The sequence below is a fragment of the Convolutriloba macropyga genome, chromosome 4 (genome assembly GCF_964194025.1).
Source record: "Convolutriloba macropyga chromosome 4, txConMacr16.3, whole genome shotgun sequence".
Classification (NCBI taxonomy): Eukaryota; Metazoa; Xenacoelomorpha; order Acoela; family Convolutidae; genus Convolutriloba; species Convolutriloba macropyga.
In genome coordinates this window covers 26,812,386-26,832,383 of record NC_134471.1, presented here as the reverse complement: position 1 = coordinate 26,832,383, position 19,998 = coordinate 26,812,386, and the positions used below count along the sequence as shown (strand labels likewise).

The 19,998-nt window shown below is 34.7% G+C and overlaps 2 protein-coding genes across 8 annotated transcripts in view; one reads left to right on the top strand and one right to left on the bottom strand.

Annotated features, from left to right (window-relative positions):
• The window catches only part of LOC142337561 (A-type potassium channel modulatory protein DPP6-like), a 148,549-nt gene that overhangs the window by 68,630 nt on the left and 59,921 nt on the right, over positions 1–19,998 (top strand). Inside the window, exon 1 of one of the 6 annotated variants that reach the window (XM_075386883.1) lies at positions 17,170–17,334. The exons of the other annotated variants lie outside the window; for them this stretch is intronic. Coding sequence (XP_075242998.1) covers positions 17,266–17,334 — 69 coding nt within the window. The 5' untranslated portion in view covers positions 17,170–17,265. Of the gene's footprint in view, positions 1–17,169; positions 17,335–19,998 lie in introns of those variants that run through there. 6 annotated transcript variants of the gene reach the window in all.
• LOC142337562 (centrosomal protein of 19 kDa-like) overlaps positions 9,468–19,998 on the bottom strand; it is a 38,826-nt gene continuing 28,295 nt past the window's right edge. Inside the window, exons 1-4 of one of the 2 annotated variants that reach the window (XM_075386887.1) lie at positions 15,334–15,784; positions 12,648–12,853; positions 11,033–11,191; positions 9,468–10,295 (exon numbers count right to left, since the gene is read on the bottom strand). In XM_075386887.1, the coding sequence (XP_075243002.1) occupies positions 9,952–10,295; positions 11,033–11,191; positions 12,648–12,853; positions 15,334–15,473 (849 nt within the window). In that variant the 5' untranslated portion in view covers positions 15,474–15,784 and the 3' untranslated portion in view covers positions 9,468–9,951. Of the gene's footprint in view, positions 10,296–11,032; positions 11,192–12,647; positions 12,854–15,333; positions 15,785–19,998 lie in introns of those variants that run through there. The other variant, XM_075386888.1, reaches the window with a different exon arrangement.

Sequence of the window (19,998 nt, the reverse complement as noted above, 5' to 3'; positions counted from 1 at the left end):
TAGCAAAAGCCTATATTCCCTATTTATATCAGTCGTCGATTGATATAATCGGTTAAGCGCCCCTAAAAACGATAGATGTCCGGGCACGGTTATCCAAAAAGCGAATCATGGACTGCGGTTGTTATGAACGTTTGCTGTGGAGTAGTTTTTATGGGCCCATTTTCTTGAATCTAAAATCACCAGCTTGATATACAGTCTTTGTTGTTTTCCATGGTGATACTCTTTCCTTAGAGATAAAAATTAGCTAAGAGACTCTGTCGAGAGTTTACTTTGATTGCGTTTATCACTGGTTTTGTTAGAATGTAGGTCTTTAGTAAGTTTGCAGTCATTTTTTGTCAGTTTAATTGCTTAACGTTAGAGTTAGGCATGAGCTACTGCAGAAAAATTAGGCGATTATAGAGAGATCAGTCAACAACTGACAGTTCGCTATTATTGGGTAATATAGCAGTTCCTAGCTTAGGTTTACCTCAAAAATTGTACCTCTTCATGTAAGTTATATTTAGTTCTGAGAGATGATTGTGTAGTGAAGCAAATTCAAATTTAAATTTTTATATACATTAGTCCTGCTGGATTTCCGCAAGAAAACGTTTTTCTGTCTCACGCTGATCACACATAAAGCAACATCACAGGGGCTGGTGCGCCGCTAACTCCACTTGCTTCACCAACAGAGGCTTTGATTGCTTCAAGTGAAGGACGAAAAACAACTTGACAATCTGAATAATGCATGGAAGGACAAGTGCGGACGGTTGGCCTGAAACACTATGACAAACCATAACTTTCACATTCATATCCAATCACAATCCAGTATAATCGTCAATAATCACTAAGGTGGGGATTCAAAGCACTCATAGACGCATTTGAAGATTTCCCGATAGGGGGCTGTGACTCATTTGATATGAAATTACACGCTGAAACATGAAGAAGAGATTAACCATATGGTATTGAGAACAGTCTGAACTGTTGATTGAGCAATGACTAATTTTTGAAGTTCTGTTGAGTTTTCATCATTGGCATAATTGCAAACACGATGTAAGAACTTTTGAGAAAACTGCTGTCCAAATTATTCTTATTGAAGTACAGTGTATGTTCTTTGCATATCTTGTTCTTTTAAATTTTGTTTTTATAACTTTCCAGGAGAATAGTTAAGACCGAGTGGGTGGTGTAGAGAAGGATTTTCTAACTTAAGCTATCTCTGGAATATTAAGAAAACTTATGAAACTATAGCAAAGTACTAACCTTGGGTTATTGCTCGGAAGTTTCGAAATAAATTAGATTGAACGAAAAGTGGCTAAGTAAGCTCAGACTTTATTCTGAACCACCTAAGCGAAAATATAAATTCTACAGTATTTGTATTGAAAAGCCTCTGTAAATGAGTAGTTTTTGATGGTCCATTGACTATATTTTTTAAATACTTTAGTTTTTTGATTTTGTTATTGATAATAAAATTAGTCACGTCTTTTTGTTGATACTGAGACTACCGAATCGTTCATTTATATTAAAATATTTCACTGAGAGCTTATTAAGTAAAGCCATCTACTTTACCGTTGGCAATCATCTTATCTTTATAGTTTCGACCCGCAACGTTCAGGGTTGAGCTAGTAATTAGGCGGTCTCTTGTTTTGTTTAACTCATCGTGTTCTCTAATCATGAAAACAAAAGGAAAAGGCCACCATTGAACAGTTTATTCAGGTTGTGAGTCAACAATATTTAAAAATTTCTGGATTTGAAGAACATGGACGAGAGAATTAAAATAAAATATTCAACCAAGGAGTTTTACTTAAGCATCATTTCTGGGATGAAATTGTTCTCAAATAGTTTACTTGTGCATATAAATGCTGCGCAAACGATTGGTTTTGATCGACCCTGTTTTTTTTTTGTTTTTGTTTCTAAATTTTATTAATTGTTTTTAGCTATCTTGCAATCTAAATAAAGATCCTAAAAAATCATGTAATTTTTGAAATGGAAAAAATATCTATTATTTAATTCCCACAGACTATATACTGGCCTTCAGCTCAATAGTGATATATCTGTCCTCATATTGAAAAACTGTTAGAGGTGAGTGGTTTTAATTGTTCTTTGGTTGGCGAAAAGATTTTCAATTTAAAGGCTCTCACATCATTTTGATAAGTTCAAAATACATCTTGTGTTGTATTAGGAAAAATATCATATTTCTCGTTTGGCTTTTAAAACGGCATATTTGCTTAGAACTGTTTCGTTCATCTGATGCAAGCCTTAAATAGCAACTAGTCTGCAATTACGTAATTATCGTCAACTGATAGCAAAGGTCTAAATGTTGCAAATTTTGCTCTGTACTATCTGTTATGGTGAACTTCATACACTATCAGTGGTATGGACTTTATCCCATCTTCAGCAAGCCTAGTTTTGTCACCATTGGTAACTATCCTATCTTAATTGTTTCGACCGACAACTTTGAGGGTTGAAATAGTAAGCAGGCGTGCTCTTGTTTTGTTCAGCTCATTGTACGTTCTAAGAGAGGAACTTCATAACCATCTATCTTTCTATTTTTTGTTCTTATTATCATATTTTCACGATGACAACAGAAATGCGATTAATGAAAAACTATTGAAAATTTCAATCAATTAGGAAATCAATTTCTTTTAATTTTCTAATTGAGCAAATGAACTTGAGGAAAACGTAAGTTATTCTCTCACAAAGTGCTCTTACGTTGATCTTCAATCACATTCAGAGCCCCAGTAAACCCGCAAAAAAATTGAGATAGACGAGAAAAATTGCCACGCATTGACTCTATTGGAAGTAAAAATTATTCGGGCACTTCGTTCACGTTTTTATCATTAAGCTCATTTAAATGAAAAAAAAAATAATTCGGTTAACAACACAAAATTATAAGATTTCTATCTAACGTTAGAAAAAAGTTTTTGGAAGTCTTAGAGGACGATTTTTTTTCAAATAGTCATTTGATGTGTGTTCGTGTTCAATTCAGTTGTTTTTTTTGGCTGTTTCGCTCAGTAAATAAATAGTTTTCATCTCTCTGTTTAGTCAAAGCTCTAAACTTATCCAAAAATTTTGAAAAAGGGAAAATTAAAGGTTATGCATTCCTTTCAAACTCTTGACAGATGTTTAGCTCAATGGTTATACCTGTGTAGTTGTATTGGAAAACGTTTGAATTTGATGAATGTTGCCATAATGATACACCCATTCATATCTCTTTACAGAGTTGATTTTCTTAGCACTTTATTCCATTTTTAATTGGAATAAAATTTCACTAACACTGCTTGGTGATGATATTGAAATTCGAGCATTTTAAGTAGTTGAATGACTTCTATTAGTTATTCATCGACAATCAATGTTAATTTTGGTTATTGAAAGCCATCTTATTTTTTACATCCTCTACCTACTCATCCGTCACCTCAATTATATATTTTGCGCCGATGAAACGGAAATCTCAAAGATAGTGCCCTTGTTTTAGTTTGACTTGTGAATTAATACGGTGCACGTTTTCTTTGACTTGTTTCTTATGTCAGCTAAAAGTTTTCAAAAATTAATAACTGGTCGTTTATTGTTGACTTTTTTTCGTTTTTTCAAGCGTTTCGAGTTCCAGCGCCTTTTTTGCTGAGTTGGGAACATTTCCCCTATACAACAATGGAAAGAGAACTAGACTGAGTGACGTATCATGGCGACAGAATGAAAGCTGCAAACTAAGCAAATATGAAATTTATTTGGTAAACTTTTATATCGACGAATCATAAAAGCGTACTTAGATCTTTTGGTTTCAAAATTTCAAATTAGAAAAGAGTTTGAAGCAATGAAGAACTGATAAGAAACAATTTTCAAAAAATGGTGATAAATTATTTGAATGATGTTTAGTCAAAGCGCACATGTTTTGTGCATATTTCTTTAAAATAGTTGATTGTTTAGCACTTGCATTCCATATATGGATATTAAAGTAAAACTAATACTGCTTTGTGACTATAGCAAAATCTGAGCATTGTGAAAATGTTGAGTAGAACTAAATGGATGATCCCTGGTGGAAAATATTCAATGCACATCCTATGTTTAATTGAAAATACTTTGATCATCTAAAAAAGGAATCAAGGTAATAATAACGCCTTTTTAATCATGAAGAATATTTTTCCCCGAGTTGCACCAGGACTCCAATTGTTTCACGGCTGGAAATAAAAAATGATCAAATCGATTGTCAGTGGCGTGTCTTAGAATTCCAGTGTGTTGAAAGCAGAAAAAGATTTATTTATTTAAACATCCAATGAATGTTTGCATTGGGACTATTCAGCTTGCTTAGAAGCAGTTGTGTATTCAAACTTGATCTCTGATATTTTATACAATTTTATTTGATTCTACATTCTCTATAATCTATTATCTCTAGTCTGAACAAGGAATGTGTTAGTTATTTATGCTAAAAATGGCTGGAACAGTTTATAGAAACTTTACTTATAAAAAACTGCAGTCACCACATCGCCAAATGGTGACAAATATTTTCATTTTTCCATAAATTGATGTTAAGCTTATTTATAAAACTGTCTGATAAGTTTAGCAAAATAAACATTGTATGGCTCGAGCAAATGCCACAAACTACAAATTTTCGAGTAAGTTTCTTGTTTCCCCATATATTATAGTTTTTAACTCTTAAGTCAAGATTGAAGCGTACTTTAAGAGCTCATTGATATTGGAATCATATTCAATGAAGTCTCCATCATTACAGCAATTATTTTTAGCCCTCATTTTTTGTTATTGTTAAATCCGTTAAGCACAGAATTTACATATAGCGAAGCTTAAACCTAATGAAAAGGAGGAACTACTTGCTCGGGTAATTTCATTGACAGATTCATATATTTCAGTACAGACATTAATGCTACCGATAAATTAGGTGTCATGGGCACAATGATTTATTTGAAAAAATGATGTATCGTTAAAAATTCTGGGATATTTTTCATCCTTGATCACACGTTTAAGGATGACAATTTTCAGATACAAACTGGGGCAATCTGATTGGTTGACCAATTAACAATTGTGTAAGATCGTCTCGTAGATTGTTAGAAACTAATTTTGTCCTACACGTTGAACACAACCCTCAATTGACCTTTAGTAGACAACTAAAGAATGAAGAAACAACCATTTCGATCAATAATTTTGAATTGAGGTACAAAAAATTAAATGTAGAACGGTTTGATGTTACACGTGTACGTCTTACCTCAACTTTAAATTTAATTCCAAATTATTGAGTTGAACTGTAGTCAACTAGAAAGCGAAATTTTTTATTTGAGCATCAAAATTGGTCGCCAAACTAGACCAGAGGTTTTAACCATCCATTCACGGAATATAAGGGTTTCATTGTTGCTGACCTGTTATTTTAGAGCCAGTTTCCAAATATCTGCCAACTTGCAAACATTGTTTTCTCTGATTTAAACATTAAGACACGTATTGCATTTTTCAATATTCAAGATGTAAAACTGAAAGCGAAGCACTACTTTGATCATTTTTCATCCTTTGTGGACAAATGATTGCAGCATCAGAACATACCCGGCAGATTGCCGGAAAATAGCCGCCGTTGATTCTAATAAGCATGATTGGGATTGAAAGAATAGAAGATACTGAAAAAAAGATAAGCATACTTCTGTTTCTTAGAGAGAGGCTACAAGGGCAACTATCAATACCAATAAGCATTAGAGATAGTAACTAAGACTTATAGGAACGACGTTCAAATAGCGGGCATCTAAAATTGGGCTTTATGGGTTTATCCCGTTTCTATTTCTGACTTCAATTTTTTACACTGACTCTGTTCATTTTGAATTGCTTCGCTGAACAACTGATGTTCAAAATCACTTTTAGCAGAATGAGAGAAGAGAGAAACTAGCCTAGAGAAGTCATAAAGATTTCACGCAAAATGTTGAAAAAGCGGCAAAATGACGTAAAGTGAAACATTTTCGTTCGACGAAGTAATAAAACATAGCAGGACAAGTCCTGACGTACAATTCAAAGAATTTTCTTTGACTAAGCAAAAAACTAGACCTAGAACGGACTATGTTTGACCTGGAAAAACCATTTCTAAAAAACATCAGATCAAAAAATTTAAAAAAAAAAAACAAAAATCAATGTAAAAATGCCGCATGTGAACGAAAACCACTAGCGAGAAATAGAAATTTAGTTCAAGCAAAAAACTAGGTCTAGAATGAACTATGAATGTATTGGGAAAACCATTTAGAAAAAAACCCAAACCAAAAAATCGAAAAAACAGTAAAAATGAAAGCGAAATTGCCGCATGTGAACAAAAAACCACTACCGAGAAAGCGAATTTCCGTTCAAACTCCGTTTTCTCAATACTTTAAAATTAGAGCAAAAAAAACTTCACGCCCCAAAACCACTCGCGTTTTCGCTCCACTTCCTGTTTCGGCGTGACCAAAATCACTACTCCAAATTGACTTCAAAAATTATGAACATTTGTGAGCAGATCTTAAAAAAAGACAGCGCCCCAATACAATTCAAATTCTTTGAATTGTAAAACAATTAGGAGCGCTATAATAGCTGGCTGAGATGAGGGCGGCTATTAATTAGGAAAAATGTAGCTCTCAAAAGAAAACTATTTAAATCAAAAAAAGATTGCGCTGTAAATCAAGCTTACCTGTTTGGTAATAAAAAGATATCGACAGATTTTTTCCATCTTCTTACATTGTAATTGATATCTACAAACTTTTCTGAACTTAAGACAGAAACGGGCAACCATTGTTTGAGGCTGCAGATGATCAGGCCATTTAAGAAGATTATGTACGCTACTGGGTCATACCAACAACTTCCAATTTTACTCCAAATTATAGCATTAAAGCTATGGATGTCCTGAACTATCTATGTCCTGAATTAATGCAACTACAATATCTCGCAAAATAGTACACTTGTAGATTCTTATAATTGCCACAAATTAGTTTTTGTCTTAAGCGCATCAGGTGGATGAACAAGATGCTCAATTTACCTTTTGGCAGAAAACCAAAGAATGAAGAAACAAGCATTTCCACCAACAATTTTCAATTGAAGTACAAACAATTAAATCTAACACAGAGAAGAGAGAAACTAGCCTAGAGAAGTCATAAAGATTTCACGCAAAATGTTGAAAAAGCGGCAAAATGACGTAAAGTGAAACATTTTCGTTCGACGAAGTAATAAAATATAGCAGGACAAGTCCTGACGTACAATTCAAAGAATTTTCTTTGACTAAGCAAAAAACTAGACCTAGAACGGACTATGTTTGACCTGGAAAAACCATTTCTAAAAAACATCAGATCAAAAAATTTAAAAAAAAAACAAAAATCAATGTAAAAATGCCGCATGTGAACGAAAACCACTAGCGAGAAATAGAAATTTAGTTCAAACAAAAAACTAGGTCTAGAATGAACTATGAATGTATTGGGAAAACCATTTGGAAAAAAAACCCAAACCAAAAAATCGAAAAAACAGTAAAAATGAAAGCGAAATTGCCGCATGTGAACAAAAAACCACTACCGAGAAAGCGAATTTCCGTTCAAACTCCGTTTTCTCAATACTTTAAAATTAGAGCAAAAAAAACTTCACGCCCCAAAACCACTCGCGTTTTCGCTCCACTTCCTGTTTCGGCGTGACCAAAATCACTACTCCAAATTGACTTCAAAAATTATGAACATTTGTGAGCAGATCTTAAAAAAAGACAGCGCCCCAATACAATTCAAATTCTTTGAATTGTAAAACAATTAGGAGCGCTATAATAGCCGGCTGAGATGAGGGCGGCTATTAATTAGGAAAAATGTAGCTCTCAAAAGAAAACTATTTAAATCAAAAAAAGATTGCGCTGTAAATCAAGCTTACCTGTTTGGTAATAAAAAGATATCGACAGATTTTTTCCATCTTCTTACATTGTAATTGATATCTACAAACTTTTCTGAAGTTAAGACAGAAACGGGCAACCATTGTTTGAGGCTGCAGATGATCAGGCCATTTAAGAAGATTGTGTACGCTACTGGGTCATACCAAAAATTTCCAATTTTACTCCAAATTATAGCATTAAAGCTATGCATGTCCTGAACTATCTATGTCCTGAATTAATGCAACTACAATATCTCGCAAAATAGTACACTTGTAGATTCTTATAATTGCCACAAATTAGTTTTTGTCTTAAGCGCATCAGGTGGATGAACAAGATGCTCAATTTACCTTTTGGCAGAAAACCAAAGAATGAAGAAACAAGCATTTCCACCAACAATTTTCATTTGAAGTACAAACAATTAAATCTAACACAGAGAAGAGAGAAACTAGCCTAGAGAAGTCATAAAGATTTCACGCAAAATGTTGAAAAAGCGGCAAAATGACGTAAAGTGAAACATTTTCGTTCGACGAAGTAATAAAACATAGTAGGACAAGTCCTGACGTACAATTCAAAGAATTTTCTTTGACTAAGCAAAAAACTAGACCTAGAACGGACTATGTTTGACCTGGAAAAACCATTTCTAAAAAACATCAGATCAAAAAATTTTAAAAAAACAAAAATCAATGTAAAAATGCCGCATGTGAACATTTTATAGAAAAAATTCTATTAGAGCAGCGGAATTGCTCCAAACTCTAAACCAGAGGTTTTAACATACTATGCTCCGAATTGATGCAACTACAATATCTCTCAGAATAGCTCACTTGTAGATTCTTATATTTTTACTTACGAACTCTTTTCATTCCAACTCTCTGGCTAACATGAACTTCCTATAACACCCTTAACCGACTGGTTTGAGGAACCAAAAATGATAGCCGGTATAGTTAGTTCTGAGTGTAGCTGTCAATTTGAAAACATTTGGCGATGTAGTTTGATATTTAAAGATAAATACATTAACTGAACTGATCAAAGTTATCATTTGAGTTACTTATTTATCCATGAGCCATGTTGCACCAAGACGAGGTAAGTTACTTTTGGAGCTATTGCTTGCTATGTATGACAGGAAGCAAGTGTCAACAAAATTTACGCATTGCCGAAGGAACTGTTTTTACAGCGTTAAACTGTTAATTTTTTCTTTCGCCTCCACTCTTTCGTCTTTTAAAAATGGGTGCAATCGCAATGCAGAAATTTTTCGTTTTCGATTGTTTCAACAACTTTTAAAGTGAGAGAACAACTCATCCAGAGTACCCAATGCACCACAATACCCAAAATCATTATCATTATCTTGCCACAAAATGAACTAAATAATGCAATTTTCATGAAGAATTTCAGAAAACTTAGACGCGATTTGACTCATTTTCAAAATTTTCTATCTTTGATTACACACATGATGCTTCAAGGTCACATTTTAAGATGAAAGCTAACAAATTGCCGGTGCAATATGATTTGTTGATCGATTAACATTTATTTGAAATCGTCTCGGTAGATTGCGACAAATTAGTTCTTGTCTTAAGTGTACCAGGCCGCTTGAACAAGATGCTCAATTTACCTCTTGGCAGACAACTATAGAATGAAGAAACGAGCATTTCCACCAACAATTTTGAATTGAAGTACAAACAATTAAATCTAAAACAATCTATTGTTACACTTGTTCATCTCAATTTCAACTTAACTTCCAATTTTTATCCAAATTATTGCGTTAAAGCTTGATCAACTAAAAGGCGGAAAAAATTTTATTTGAGCAGCAAAATTGATCCTCACTATAAAACCGGAGATTTTAACCACCTATTCCCTGAATTAAGCCAACAATTCATAAACGCAACGGTGCTTGACGATGAAAGGCGTATTGAAAATGATTAATTCATTATTCATTTTATAGCCTAAGGCGAAAAACGTTCAGCTTGTTGCAAATTTCGTTGAAATTAGCTCTCATAATTTCATATTTTAGTAGCTTGCTTAATCCATACTTAGTATACATGTAAGAATTCTTAAAAGTTTACAGTTCGCTTAATTAAAGTTAATCTCGCAATACTCTTTAAGGATAAATCTCTGGTATATCTCTTAATTAACTAATCATCGAAAAAGTCATCAATATCATCGACCAGAAGGTCGTTGCTATGAGTAGCTGCGGTTGACACTTGGAATGTTTGTAATGCTGGAATGTTTACTTTCTCATCAGAAGTGGATATTGGGTCATTGTCAAGGGATGTCGTTAGCAGTTTTGTCGGAGAAACCGCCGAAGAGGCTAACCCAAATTGTTCCGAGGGACTTGCTATAGTGTTTTTTGTTGTAGCTTGTCCCCCTGGTTTGGGTTGCTTGTGCTGTTCACTATCACTGTCTAAATCCCAGTCGCAGTCCAATTTGTCACCCTCGTCAAAATTGACCTCTTTGTCGTAAATGTAGTTCGGGTCACCTGCCACACATTTTAGCAATATTTTCTATGAGGAATTCAATTCTTATGGTTGAATGAACAAATGCTACAATAATAATTGTGACGTTGAAATTCTTTTGGCTTATCTTATTAAACACATTTTTTCTTTCCACTAAAATTGGTTACAATGATTGAAAAATGTAAAAAGCAGACGTTATAATAAAAATGGCTTTGAACAGGCATTTTGCATCCAAGATACTAGAGAGAAAGAACAAAATAGTTTAATAGAAGCACAACTTCATCACTTGGTGACCAAGCGGAGCTGTCACTTAAGTTTCCCTCGGATAATTGTTCCGTACACCGCAGAGGTTGACTTAAGCTTAGCGTGGAAGTTTGAGAATGATAGCTTTACTTAGGTGCTCGAAAACATCCAAACAGCTACCGTATTTGCCAACCTTTTTTAAAATTTTTCAAAAAAAGGTTGACAAATACAGTAGCTGCTTGGATGTCTTCGAGCACCTAAGTAAAGCTACCATCCTCAAACTTCCACGCTAAGCTTAAGTCAATGTACGCCGCCGTTCACTTGATCAGACACTTTTAAAAATGTTTCAATACACGTTCGTTTTCATGAACGACGCGAGTTTATCGCAATTGTTGCATCGTATAAGAAGATGTACGATATAACAAGATAATAGAATATTTTGCTCGTCATTAGGTGGTCAATTCTAAGACTGGTTCTTTAAACAAAATTTCAGGTACATCTTAAGTAATTAATGCACCTGGTAGAATACGATGTTTCTCGAATGTTTCCTCCATGGCCAGTTTCTTCTTCCTGAGGGAGTCATTGTCTAACTTATTGAGATCCTCCTGTCCATCCACTGTGTGTTCCATGTCCCATCTAACTAGAACTGCCTCTTGCGACAGACCTCTTTGATGACCTAAAATGCCATCATTATATTATCGCCATCTCTTCAAGTAATTTTACTGATTGGTTTTGTCAAAAGTTAGCTCACCTTTAGGTTTTGAAAATCAATTGAGCTTTGTGCACCAAGTGAAAGCAACAATAGCAGTGATTAGAACATTTTTACTATCAACAGAAAATTTTATTGTTCCGACCCCTCTTGAGGGGGAAGGAACTATATACTCAAACGGGTTTTTTTGTTCAGTCAATTTTGGCCGATCGATATATTCATCGTAGAGAGTTGAGACTGGTATCATTAGAAAGCTTGTCCAGCGTAGAATATCGAATTAAAAAGATTTTTTTAATTTTAGCTTTTTACAGAGAGTTATCGAGTTTTAAATTTTGAGAAAATAGTGTGAATTCCGGCGAGATTTTAATCACTTTTTCCGGAATTATTGAATAAAACTTTGACAATTTTGAGAAAATTTGTTAATTTTTTTTGAAAGTGTTGTTGATTATTATTTGTAAAAATAAAAAAATCAAAAGAACATTGTAGGCTATTTTGATTATTTTTTTTTGTCAAAAATTCTGGCTAAATATTTCAAAATAAAGACTTTTTCTTCAAAAACAGCACGAAATAAGTTTCTTTAGTCCATTTTGATAAAAATTGCAGGAAGTACAGACCCAAACACCACTAACACAACTTTATAGACTCAAAAGGGGGCTTTTTTACATCAAATTCCGTTGAGAGCGCTCTGTATTTAAAACTTCGCCGTTTTTTGCTAAATTTATTCGTTGATTATCAAAAACGCAGCACCTATTTTTGATTTTTTAACTAACAAAAAATTAATATCTATAACATTTGAATCTTTTCTGTTGAATTACAAGTTATTTTTGTTTAATATCAGTTTTATCTGATGGTTTTTTGAGTTTGTTATAAAGTTTTGTTTTTAAAAACGGACATGAAGTTTTTGATGTAATTAATTTTTGTTGTTGCTGTTGTTTGATTTTGCTCTTCACCTTGACTCGGTTTTTTTAATATTTGCACATCTCATCAATCTAATGCGCCATTTTTACTCCACCACAGTTATTTGCTTTGGAGACTTTCTTTTCGTTCACACACCAATTTTTTTTTAAAATACTTGAATTTTTGGGGTTTTCTATGTTCCTCATTTGGTAGAAAATCAAGCCAAAATTGTGAATGAGCGGGGTCGGAACCTTATGTGCGATCGCACATTACCGAGTCGCCTTGTCAATTTTACTATCAATAAAAATACATAATAGCACCTAATCAATCTTCAGACTATCATCAAAACGAATTCAGAACATTGATTCCACGCAAAATCTGTTTATCCGAGAAGCCATTTAAATCCGCATGAGGTCAAGAGTGGTCAATAATTGCTCTCAGCGGTCACCATTGCGATAGAAACAACATCAATTGACCTTGACAAGAATGACGACCACTGAATATGGGCTGTAGATATGTTATGTACCTTGTATGAGTGTCAATAACTTCTCTAGCTTGTAGTTAGTGAGAAGTTGCAGGTGTTTGGGATGTCTTTTCCTGAGCCTCTCCCCTACCTCTTGAACTGTCATTACTCTGTTCGGATCTTCATTATCGTCAGGAGAACCGACTATCCCAGTCACAGATCCTGTCATCCGATCTCTCACGGGCATTCGGCGCTTCCTCACACGAGAGCTATTAACAATTGACTCATTTTGAGCACTTTTAAATATATATTTTTGAAAATCTTTCGACATCAACTCTAATTTGAAAGTTTTTTTTACCGTGATCAAAAATCGAAGTCCTTCGATCTGGGTCAAAAAGGAAGGTATGAGTTATGATTCAAATAGTTATGATTGCGCTCTGCTATGTATCGTAAATGAAGAAATATACAACTGCCAATACTTTTTATCCCTAAATAAGTTCAGTCTTTCAACAACTAGATCCATCTAACTGATGAAATTTAAATATTGTTAAACAGATGTGATTTTTGTTTCCGTTAAAATAGCAAAACTGTGCAAGAGTAGACCATAATACTACCAAAGAGTCCTAAATGAAGCATACAGAAAAAAAATCACAGATGTCTGAACAGACTGCTGCTTTTGGATACTCACAATTAAAATTTTTTTCCTCTGTAGTAGAAAAAACCTCTTCCATGCACACTCGGCTTGGACAAAATAACTGAAATTTTATTAGTGGCCTGGGCAATGGTAGTCTGCACAATTAGACGTGTCCGGACAAAATAGTCTAAAAAACAGAAAAAAAGGTCCCAGACAAAATAGTCCCAAAATTTTTACAGATTTTGACTCAACGCATTAACGAAAGTTAATACGACAATTAGGCTAAACCGAATCAAATTATCAAAGTATTAAAAGTGGACGGAATATTAGTTGCTAAGCTCAATGACAGGTTTTGTTTCAATTGCGCGGCATATGAAAGAGTGCCTGACGATGTTTGGCGCCATAATTTTGACGCAAATTTTTAATATGGAATTCATTCAGACAAACAAAAAATCGGAATTGCTCGTCTTTGAAAGCTATGGCTATATTAGGCACCGACAACTTACAGAGAGCCCATCTTCTTGGCGCTGCTGTATTACAAAATGCAATTGCAGAGTCAGGCTACGCAATGAACAAAGAAATTATCACAGTTCATAGCCATTTACCTGATGCAGCAGACATTGAAAAGAGAAAATTCCACTCGGCGTTTAAAGACAGAGCAGCACTGGCTGACGAGACTCCCCGCCAGAAATTATTTGCTGCCCAAAAAACATCACCAGAAACAGCAGCTAATATTCCAGCTTACAACTCAAACCAAAGGACAGTTAACAGAACGCGCCAACAAAATCGTTCACAAATGAGTGAGACCCCTTCGCTGAAAGGATTTGAGATTCCGGAGTTATTACCGATGGCACATAGTGGTGAGAAGTTAATGTATTACGATAAGGGCCCCAAGATGAAAAAATAATTATTGTTTTTGCGACTCTGCCAGCCACTGACTTGCTAGAGCAATTAGACGACTTAATTTTTTTAAATTTAAAAATAACGCTAGGAGCGATCTGATTATTGCAAAATGTCGATCATGAACTAGCCCTTCATTTTCCCTTCTCTCGCGGCAACCCATGGCCGGGTTCTCCGGACTTTAAAACTGTTCATAGTTTTTTCCACTTTCCGATCTGATTTACACTCTTTTTTATTTTTGCGAACATATTTTCCCCACTCGGGCTCGAACCAACGACCTCCGATTGTGAGTCAGATCACTAACTACTGCGCCACGTTGATTCTGATTATCCGACGTCAAAGCTTTCTTTCAAGATCAAGGCTTCAATTTCTTTTTAATCTGTCTAACGAGCGGGACTGTTTTGTCTGGGACTATTTTGCAAATTAGGACTCTTTCGTCTGGGACTGTTTTGTCTGTTCAACCAATAAGCACACACACAAAAACATTGTCCTTGAAGTTTTTAAAAAGTGGTAAAGCTACACTTCGACCACAAAGGAACTTAATTAAATCAATTAAATGTCACATGTGTCGTCACAAGTTAAACCCAAAACTTGGGAAATTAATGAGAACTTGCTTTCATACCACTCATATCGTTCTACGTCAAATATATCTATCAGTCTGCGTTGACTGAACAAACAAAACCCGTTGAGTATATAGTTCCTCCCACACTGTTTCGAAACAAAAATAGAGTGCCAATAAGTACCTAATCATTGGAGCGCAAAAATAAGTTTAAATGTTGGCGCAACAACTAGATTAGAAAATCAAAATTTTCGTCTTTTTCTCTTGAACTCAGAAATTATTTACTTCGCTAAATTTTTCCTTAATTTCTTTGTTCAAACTTAGATCTTTTTAAAAACTTTATATCTTTTCAACAAAAACGAAATTCGAAACAATCCTTTTGCAGAAATATTTACGCTCTAAGGCTTTTCGAATGATACCATTCATGTCTTCCTCTGATCATTTTTTTGGGGGCGGGGGGGGGGGGGGGTGACACAACAAGAATTCAGGCTCGCATACAGTTCTTTCATTACGAGGGCGGAACAAAAACGCAGTAGAATAAAATACACATAAATGATGCTGTAGAAAATAATTTAGTTCCCAATTAATAGGACTTTTGCTAATTTCTTATTCATTCAAAGCAGCGTCCATAATTCTGATTGAGATAGTTTACTTACGCGTTGCTTTCACTTGGTTCCTCTGAATTATTATCGGAATTTGGGTCATTGTCTTGCGCGTTTCTCTCTTTGTAGAATAGGACTATAGCCGGGGGATTGTAGGTGACTCCGTACTTGACAAGAGTCAGATCGGGCGCCATTTTAGAAAACTCAATTATTTATGTGATCAGAGGATAAGAAGTGACCATACAGAGGTATGATGATTAACGATTGAATTGAAGCGATTTACTGTCACCCTTTTGTTAACTTCTGACTGTCGTGATGATGCTCGTTTTCATTAGAAAGTGTCGCAATAAGCAAAGAAGATTCGCCTACGACACTTTTTTGTGTTTATGTCACTTTTTCGCATGCACTCTAGCTAGGCTGGAGTTACAGCTGGGCTACAAAAGTTCAATGCTCGGATATTTATACATAGCACATACATTTCAGTACCTGAAAATCAAACATCGTCACTCTTTACGTCACTCTTCATGTCTGCTTTACGTCACTCAAAAAATCACAATTTTCATACGATACTGCTTCTCTTCACTTTTTACCATCCCTTAACATTTTAAAATTCGTCAAATACAAAGAGATGACTAAACTATCTGAATGTTGTAGCTCTAATCTGTTTAAACTCCAATCGATTACGTGATGGGTGACACGATATATAAAACATTGAAAACCCAATTTGGTTTACAATTATTAGCCTTTTTAACACACCACCCTGTCAAAAAGTTTAACAGCTTTAAGAAGGATGGCAACAATAGGGTCTGAAAAGCTTGGGCTTGTAAATTTCAAAAGCCATTAATGGGGTCTGTTCACTCACCCTGTGAAAGTGTTCAAAAGGGGACTTGAGTTTTAGACAGAGCCTTTAGGAGGACTAGTGAAGCGAAACATACAAATCTGTTCCTCACTTCTATTCACTTGTGACATAATCCACTCACAACACAAAAATCAATGTCGCTTTAATTGTTCTTTCCTTCTCTTGCAAAAAAATACAAGAAAAACAAACATTTAAAATCAACCGTAACTGTAGAAAAAACAGCAAAACCACTCAAAATCCAACTGTATATTGTTAGGTACTTCCTTTTTACGTTCCAACAACCTCTTAAAGCGTTTTCTAATTCACCCTCTGACTTATAAACCTAATAACACTAAATACATAATTTATGTTTACTCGTATAATCTCATAATTCAACCCTTTGAAAAGACAGAAATAGAACGTTACATCACTTATAACTTCAAATTCTAATTCATCAGGATAAATTTCGAATTCCTCAATAACCTGTTTGCCCTTGATATTTGCGCATTTGGGCAAAATCAGTTTGAAATTTTATTTGGACAAACTGTAAGAGAAGATCTTCACGATCTCGTTATTGGTCCTTGTTGTTTGTAAATATTTGTACAGCAAAAAAATTAACTCATTTTATTTCTTTGCCACTCAGCATATTATAAAAAAGGGTTAGAGAAAACATTGCAAATAAAGACAACAAAAGCGTAACCCAAATCTTGCGTTTCCTGTAACAGAATGCGAATGTCAAGGGTCTGAACTTGAATACTCCCAGACTACTGTTAGGATCATAAAGTCAAGTGTTAAATGCCTCGAAGCTCATTTTCAATTCTCGCGAATAGTTCCCAACACTACCCCGTAATAAATTGGGCTATTCAGGCTATCAAAACTTTATGATCATTTATTTTATTTCCTTTCGAGTTATAACCCTAACATAGCTTAAGCTTTATCTGACTCGGTTAGCACTTTCCTGAAGAAAAAACTATCCACATTTTTCGAATAAGGCTGCAACTTTTGCAAAAACGAACAATTATTCTTAAAAGCGTTACTATATAAAGCACCTCATAAACAGCCAAGGCCGAAAATTGACTTTGCTTGTTTACCTTTAAGATATTGTTCATTGATTTGAAAACAATAACTGTCAAACTTTTTCACGCACCATGGCGTTGAACAGATTCTCGACTGTAGTTCTGACGAAGAAGCTTAAGCAAGCTATAGGCAACGATCAAGTAAGTACATTCGTACATTCAATTTACTCATCATAAATCTTGTTTTTCTCTCTTGTCGGAAAACTAAAGTAAACTGAAAAGTAATTTACCCATGATTTAACAAAGTAAAATTTACTTTTGGTTGGAAAATTACACGAACTTTTAGTCATCTTTTGGAGATAATTTTTACATCCTTGATCCCCTACTTTAGTCTTACAGCCTCAGAACAGAAAAAGAACAGAGCTTAACAGAAAATACAAAAGTAAATAACGAGGTATTCTATTCTCGGGTTAATGAATTCCATTAATTGTCCATTACTGCAGTAAAAAAAAAGAAAGTATCAGAGGAAGTAGTTGCAGAGATTGTTAGGAGTAGTTGCAGAGAAACTGTAGATATAGATTTACCAGTTCTCCTTAATCAGCAGAAAGTTGAATCTCATTTAACGAGTTTTCAACTGTCATTATTTCAAACAATTATTTGCATTGTGAACTTAGAAGCTTTCTGATCCAGTTGAACAGATTTTACGTCAAATTCAACTACGACCGGATACGAAAAAAAGGCAAACTTCAATCTGGATTTTCTCTCCAAGTACTCTGAACAGGTCTCTGAAACTTAGAATCAATAATTCTATTGATTTTCTATCGATTCACTGTTTACATTGTCTTCAAGACAATTAATCACTTTCAGGATGGGGGATATTAATTTTGTTGCGTTTTTTATTTTGATACCACTATCTACACATTTTTAAAAAAAAATCCAATATTCCTATAATAAAATCATTATTGTGAGAAAAATTGCGAGAAATTGATGAAAGAAAAAAGATGAATTAATCTTGTAGATTGATCCCGTTTGACTCGAATATTAGTGTCAGTAACGACTAACATCTACTTAACACCAATGATCGAGATACGAAGCTAGCACAACTTTTGTAAGCAACATGAACGAGTTTTCAACCGTGCAATAGAATTCAGCTATACAATCGGTGTCACAATGTACACAAACACTGAGTGTCAGTATATTTTTAAGTGAACACACTGAAGTCATTTTGCAGAGGATTTACTTTGAAAACGCAACAGAAATTTTCTTTTCAACTTGATGTTATTTACAGAGATTAAAATTTCTTCCTGAGTTTTTCAGAATACTTCTTCAGTATTGTCAAAAGTAAAACTAAATTGTTATAAGCTTGTATTAATTTTTAAAAACTTAGACCGAGCAATGTAACAGATATTTTCTAATAACAGTGATAAAAATATAGAACTTTGTGTAGTGTTCGTATCTAATTTGTTTTTCAGTTTTTGTCAATATTAAAATTTTCACTCAGCTTATCGGTTCACTTCGCTTTCCACAGACGTGGTTTGAACAAAAAAGCATGACTAGGGTTTACCTTTAGACGTATCAGCAATTTATTGATAAGTGGACCTGTCAAGAAGAACATCTATCTATAAACATTTTAGTATTGTGTGAAAAAGAGAAACAAAACAGCATGAAAACTGCATGAAACAAAAATTTCAGCAATGACCTTGACTTGGGGGTACTATCTACACATGGCCACCAAAACATGTTATCATCCTTTTATTTGTATAATGCGATAACTCGGTCCATTTAATACAGGAACCCAGATCATTCAAGCGACCTATTTGAAATGTTTCAAAATCGTACAAAGCACACAAAGCAAACCTACTAGGCCGCTTAAATCATTTGACATTGCTTTGAGATATAACCGGCATAAATGACATGTATTTGATTGATTACATCATTTAAAGAAACAGTTACCCAAACAACTAACCCGTAGCAAGGTTTCATTTGTCTACCGGTTTTAAGTAAATATATCCGAGCCAAAATAAATGCTTAAGCTTGTCTGATAACACCAGATGTATCAGCATATAACCAAGATAATACAAATGACGTTAAGTTCCGCGAAACAAAATTGCATGAAGTTCGTGGACCAACACAAGAGCATTTTTTGCACTCGCAACCATTCTTTTTCCTTTTGTAAAACTAAGCGGCCAAATTTTGTAAGATCAAGCAATGTGGAAGAGTAACATAACGGACTAATATCAGGCGAATTGCTCTCGAACGACCGGCGACCCGTTGGCTTCGGTAGCAGCCAGCTTGGGTCTAGGGATGCTAGCATGGGGGGGGGGATCGGAGTGTGTGGGGTGGGGGGGGGGGGGGTCAAGCATGGGGTCCTTCACAACATGAACCTGTCTCCTCAAAACAGTTTTGCGGAAGCACTTTAGAAAAAAGAAAGACTCTAAGAGAGGTGATCAGTCACTTGATGCCCTACGGGTTTTACCTGTTTATCCCGTTTTTGGGCACAAAAAGTTAAAAGTGTCGGACGAGAAGTGAAAAATCGCATTAAAAAACCACAGCGCTAATATAATTGCTACAAACTTTGTTTGAGAGCAATTAACAAGAAACAACAAATCTTGTAAATATTTGCACCGTTACTTCAAAGTATTTTTTTGCAGATAGGTTAAAACTAAGAAATCTGGAAAAATTTTTGTCTCAACGGGAAACTATTCTGAAAATACGTTTTTAGGGCAAAAAATAGGAGGTCACTTGCCGTACATTTAAGATGAAAATGGAAAAACCGAAGAAAACAGACGAATTGCTCTCAAAGGGAAAGTGTGGGACTGGCTTTGGTTTCCCCAGCTTGGGATGAGGGAGGCTAGCCTCACTGGA